Genomic DNA, 6,000 nt, shown 5'->3' on the forward strand with positions numbered 1-6,000 from the left:
AAGTTGTCAACTGACGAATTGTTTATCTAAATACTAGAAATGTTTTATCAGTTGACAAATTTTTGATATCTTTTGTAGGGTCCGAGATAATAGAGCTCAAACTTGGTTGCGTGGAGGCGTTCTATGAGGATCCCCTAACTTTTAACTTTGAGCCAGTTTATCTAATTTCCTGTAAGAGATATCAAAGAACTGTTAACTGAAAAGTTGTTTATCATAATATCACAAGCATTTCATCAGTGGACAAATGCTTGATATCTTTTACAGGAATCGAGATAAATTGGATCAAAGTTAGTACAGGTTGTATTGTAGATTCAAACCGTTGTCTTATGTTTAACTCTACTTTTCGTTCTTCTCATCTTTGTATTTACTCGTTACCCATATTCCCTTATTATCCAAATCGAATAATTTCTACTTTCAGTTGGCGGGTATTCCAAGATTAGTGGTAGCTGCATCCTCGTCCATTACAAACCCACACCATCTCTCCCTCCAACTCCTACTACCACATCAGAATCCTTAAATCACGACGTCTCGAATACTTCGTCGTTCCGGTGCTCCTTCGCCGCCACGACGACGACGGTGTACGAGGCGAGCCAGTCGCCGCAGCACCATCAGCCACGGCGCAGCGGTATGACCGTGGTGGGTTACAGTATGGTGCTGTGCGGCTCATCTGACGAATATCGCTACCGGGGTCGAATTGAAAAGTGAGCGATTTTAATAATTATTTTTCTAATAGTTTTTTCTTTCAGAGTAAGATTTGGTGTTCCTATAAACGAAGCGTTTGCTCATGACATCCCAGCGACACTTCTGATGCTTCTTTTGAAGGTCAATAAAGAAGGACCAGCTAAAAAAGACATTTGGAGAGCACCGGGAAATCAGGCTCAAGTCCGAAAACTATCACATGTGATGCAGCATGGAAGGCTGGTTAATATCGAGAACTTCACAGTCTACACAGCGGCTTCAGTCATCAAAAAGTTCTTAGCAAAATTGCCAGGTGGCATTTTTGGAAGAGATAATGAAGAGACACTATTCAACAGTGCTGCCACAGGAATGGATATTGAGAAACAGAGGCAACTATTCTATAGGTAAATAAATTCGTCAATCTGAAATTCAAAGCTTCAATATTCTAGGATATTTGGTTCATTGCCAGTTGGTTCCCAACATCTTCTTGTTCTCCTATTCGGTACATTCCGAGTGGTCGCCGATTCGTCGGATGGTCATGGGACGGCAATGAATCCAAATGCGATAGCCATTTCAGTAGCTCCTTCATTGTTCCATACATGTATACACGATGGGCGACAGGTGAGAAAGATGATTTTTCGGAACAAATTTCATTTCTGGCTGACTTTCAACCTAAACTTTCAAGTCGGCCGTCAAGGGGTTCCGATGGTCCGTCGATAGTTTGTCAACGGCCCGTCGGTTCTCCAATGGCTGCCAACAAGCAGTTATTCGCCAATTGGGCTCCTGGGCGTTTCAGATCTCGACGTTAACGAATTTTTGTCCAAAAATCAATATGCAAAAATGCAGAAAAGTTCTGAAAGTCAAGTCCTGAAACATCGTGAGTCGGAAACGTTAAGTTCTGAAACGTCCAGTAACCATCAATTTATGCATCTATAGCTGGCATATTATTTAGAGAGTACAACAATTTTGGGGTCACTGGGGTACAAAATCCTCAATTCGGAAGGTACAAATTACCTGAAACTTCGTGTTTTGTACCCTAAATCACTCTGCACCCCCTTGTACCCCCAAATCGTCGTTTCCTCGAATTATTTGCCTCTTCATTTAGCGGTTTTTCTGCAGTGTCTCTTTACCTGTAATAACCTACTGATTCCAGGCCCGAGTAGAAGATCTGCAACGCTTCAAATTTGCCTCCAATGTCGTGTGCTCCATAATTTGCTCATTCGGCGACACAAAACTCTTTCCACGAGAATGCTATGAATACTACGCCAGATATACGGGTCGAACGTTGCGAATCGACGAAAATCGAATGTTCACTTTCCATAACCCTTCCAGTGAGTTATTCTACTAGTTAACATTCCTTTTCCCCTTCTTCTTCTACTTCTTACCCCCGCCAAATTGCACAAACAACACCCTTCTAACCCCTTTTCTTACAGTAATCCATTTGTAGTCACCACCACTTCAACCTCAACACGGTTTACTAACTTTTCTTCTTCTTCTTCTATTCTATACTATTCACCTACAGTAGCCTATACGCGGGTTTCAGTTTTGTCTTCTCTACTCTCTCTCTTCATCCCACACACTCTCTCGTTATCTCTCAAATTGTCAAAATCTCTTTATTCTCCCATTTGCATGTTTTGCACCGTTTCCTTAGAATCCACTCTGATTGCATGGTGTTCCTTTTTCCAGATCTCAAACGTTTTTGTTCTTTTTCATCATTTCCCTACCGATTTCTCTGAATCTCTCTTAAGATCACACACTCTCTCTTTCTATCTCTATAAATGTCTGTGTGTCTTTTTCCTGATTTCTTTCTTTTTTTTTTGGAATGATGGTGAATAAACACTGGTGATTGTACTTAGTTTTGAATGTTTCTTTCCCTGATCGCATGACAAAAACACAAAAATACACACGGCAGAGGGTTTGAACTACAGTGGTATGCAGTTGCGCTCTAATGAAAAATTGACATGGTGAAGTTATAAGTCATTAAAAATTCGAAATTTCTCGCCATCTCCTTAGATCGCAACAGCATACCATAGTGGTTCGAACCATGTGACACGGAGCATTGAGCACAGAAATGGAATGGAATTCACTGATTGGAATGCTTGGTTTGGGATTCTTGATAACCTAAAATTATTGGGTCTTCACAGATTGATTTGAACAGATATTTCAAAAATTTAAACTATCAGAGACATTGTGATGGTGTTTGTCTTCTTTTCTTAATTTGTACTGTAACCACGTGTCCATCCTCTCTCTTCAGATCGCCGTGCTCGAGGAGACGAATTCTCGGCGTTGGCGGCAAAATGTGCTGGTGCCTATTCACTTGCTGCACTTCATCTGACAGAAGAAGACTCCCCCGAACCAATCCCATCATCGTCAAAGCCGCCACGTGGCAATGGCGTTGGTCGTGCTGGAAGTCTGAAGCAACATGCATTGACACAGACAACGGATCATCCCAAAAGAAGTGTTTCGATTGCAGCCAAAGATCCGTATCCGACTGATTTGAGGACATCAGTCAGTTGCGATTTCTGAAGATGATGTATTTCTTTTGTTGTGAATATTTACCTTGTTTTTTTCTTTTTTTTTTTTGTCCTTCATCATTTTCATCAATTCCCCATCCTTGTCCTGCCCCATTCAAACATTTTGTGGCCTAACAACTTGTGCATTCATTTTTGTGCAAACTTTTTTGTGCAAATGTTTGGTGTGGTTCCGATTTTTTGGTTTTTCTTTTCAAACAAGAGTGTTTTGGATTACGGTAGTATTCAATTTGGGAGCTCCTATGAATTAAGGAATCACACCAGATCACAATTATATGAACAATTGTCTTCGTCCATGAAATTCAAAATTTATGTGTCCAATTTAAATTCTTGACCTAAATCAAAAGACTTTCCAAAATTGCTCATCTCTCTTTCTTTTTTTTTGAAATTCCCCCCACATTCCCGCCTTTTTGCCTTATCATTTTTTGAGATAATCATAATCAAAAACCATTCATAAATACGTTCTAGCGTATTTTCTCATTCCCCCAAAATCCTTAAAATTCAAACAAAATACAAATTCCTTCTTCCTTTCTGTCTGTTCTCCGCTCTCTCATCAATGATACGTGTCTTCTGTCCCTTTCAAGAAAACAGCTAAAAACCGCAATTCATATTCCTCTTACTTTTTTCTTTAAATTTTAAGAAAAGGCTAAAACAGTGTTGAAACTGAATAAATGGATAGAAACAATATGAGAGAGATATTATTAGTTGTAGTTCGAATCAATTTCAGGTTGTTTTTCGATGTCGGTGCCTACGATTAACGAGAATGAACCGATGAGAAGTAGAGATCAACCTGGTACGAGTCGAGCTTCCAGCAAGCCAATGCCAACTATGGCCCGTTTGAGCAATCGGTTGAGTAGCAGTGTTGGAGAGGTTAGTACCCCTTAATCGTGTATTTTCCTGGTACGAAAAAAATCGGTGCTGTGGAAGAGATAATTTGGTGGCCGCGGCTGAACTACCGTAATCAGCGAATATTTTAAAATTCCCTTGTTTCGATTTTCGTCCGTTTTCGGGCAAATTTTTAGATTTATAAAAATTTTATTTTCCCACTTTTCCGGGCTCTTCTTTTTTCATTTTTCCCGAAATGTTTCATCGCTCAAAGTTAATGAAAATCTATCAATCCATCAAATTTGAGCCAATTTTTTTATCAAGGAGATTATATTACGGAGGCCCTTCTATTATAGGGGACCCTTCGAATTTTCCAAGCCTCTCTCGGAGGGCCCTTCTATTAAAGGCGCCCTTCTAATACAGGTTCTACGGTATATCATTCGAAAGCTGGAATTTCAAATACGAGATTTTGGAATTTTTCGGAAGTCCGAAAAATAAGAAATCGGACACTTCAAAAAGTGGAATTTAGATGTTTTGGAGCTTTTCAGAAATCTGAAAATGTAAAAGTTAAGAAAAAAACAGAAATTAAATTCCAAAAAAACCTGAAATCGTAATATATTGGAAATTTAAAAATATCTGAAATTTTTGGAACTTCAAAAAAACCACCTTCCCACAAGCTTTTCTCTTCCAGAGCTCCGATGTTTTGTACCAGCATTACACTGTAGCAGCTTATAAAGAAGAGTCTAAAAACCATAATTTCTAGGCACTTCTCGAAGTAGTGTCGGATAATGAAGATGTCACCGACCTGGATATTGTGCGCCCTTTAACTGCATGCGGTGGAGATAGATCCCTATCATATCTGCAATTTGTTCATGAAAATCAAGCAAGACGGATGAAATCCAGAAGCGAATGGTTCCTATCTCCAGTTACAAACTGCAAGAAAACCTCATCAAAATCAGTGGACTATTTTGGATCGGTTGCAATTGAAGAGACGCCATCCCCACTGCCGATTCCAAAATCAGCTAGAGCTCCTCTTCAGGTACAGTCGAGTTGAATGAAAATGAGTATTTTAAATGAAAATAATGATGTCTGTGTTTTTGGGTTTCAGCACGAAAATACATTTTTCTCCGTAACTTTGTCGGTTTTTGCTCAAAATCTTGAAATGTTTCAGTTTTGAGTTTGACCCGTTAAGAGTTTTTAAATGAATATAATCATGCCTATGTTTCTAAAAATTCAATTAATTGGTTTTATGGGTATCGGTCTTACCACGAAAACTCACAATTTTCGGGGTGCCATTTGAAAGCCCTCAAAGAGACGAAGCTACAGTGCCGGTCAATCAAAAATGTATTTTTCAGTTGATTTTTGGCCATTTTGACCATTTTCAAGAATCTGGAGCTCGGACGTCAGGTTTTCGATCTTGCTGAAATTTTTGACGGGGGGTAAAACAGACCTAGATTGAAAACTTTCCATTCACAGAATTTTTTGAAAAGCCCCAATTTTTCAGCTGTTAGCCGCTTTCTGAAGGACACTCGTTTAGCCTGTTTCTGTGCTGAAAACTGGAAAAACAGATGTCTTCCAGAAATCGGCAAATAGCTGAAAAAACAGGAATTTTCGAAAAATTCGGTGAATGCAAAGTTCTCAATCTAGGTCTGTTTTATATCCTCCAAAATTTTCAAAATGATCGAAAATTTGACAATCGAGCTCTAACCTCCTGAAAATGGCTGGAAATCAACTCAAAAGTACGTTTTCGTGTATCATATTGACCGGTACTGTAGATGGCGTACTTTCATTTGATGAGAAAATTTCAGACAAGCTCCAAACCCAACGTGTCCAATGTGTCTGATGAAAGTGTTCCAACTCGAAGAAGATCTCTGAAAATGCAGATGAGAGCAGCTGCCTTTGCATCTAATCCAAGTGTAAGTACAAAAATACCTGGCTGTCAAATTTGAAGACATTTATCTCAATT

General features: G+C 39.2%; 2 protein-coding genes across 2 annotated transcripts in view; both read left to right on the forward strand.

Annotated features, from left to right (window-relative positions):
• Nucleotides 1–627: 627 nt before the first annotated feature.
• On the forward strand, nt 628–3,204 carry CBG25663 (the record flags this gene model as incomplete). The annotated part of the gene is made up of 5 exons (XM_045242673.1): nt 628–701; nt 747–1,082; nt 1,128–1,299; nt 1,832–2,009; nt 2,933–3,204. 5 exons carry the CDS (start codon nt 628–630, stop codon nt 3,202–3,204), a joined length of 1,032 nt encoding a protein of 343 aa, XP_045100346.1.
• A 743-nt stretch (nt 3,205–3,947) lies between these two features.
• CBG25664 overlaps nt 3,948–6,000 on the forward strand; it is a gene marked incomplete at both ends in the record, with an annotated part of 2,616 nt that continues 563 nt past the window's right edge. Inside the window, 3 exons of the mRNA XM_045242674.1 lie at nt 3,948–4,079; nt 4,798–5,073; nt 5,843–5,950. Of these exons, the coding sequence (XP_045100347.1) occupies nt 3,948–4,079; nt 4,798–5,073; nt 5,843–5,950 (516 nt within the window). The remainder of the gene's footprint in view (nt 4,080–4,797; nt 5,074–5,842; nt 5,951–6,000) is intronic.

This window comes from Caenorhabditis briggsae (genome assembly GCF_000004555.2).
Source record: "Caenorhabditis briggsae complete genome, chrII, whole genome shotgun sequence".
Classification (NCBI taxonomy): domain Eukaryota; kingdom Metazoa; phylum Nematoda; class Chromadorea; order Rhabditida; family Rhabditidae; genus Caenorhabditis; species Caenorhabditis briggsae.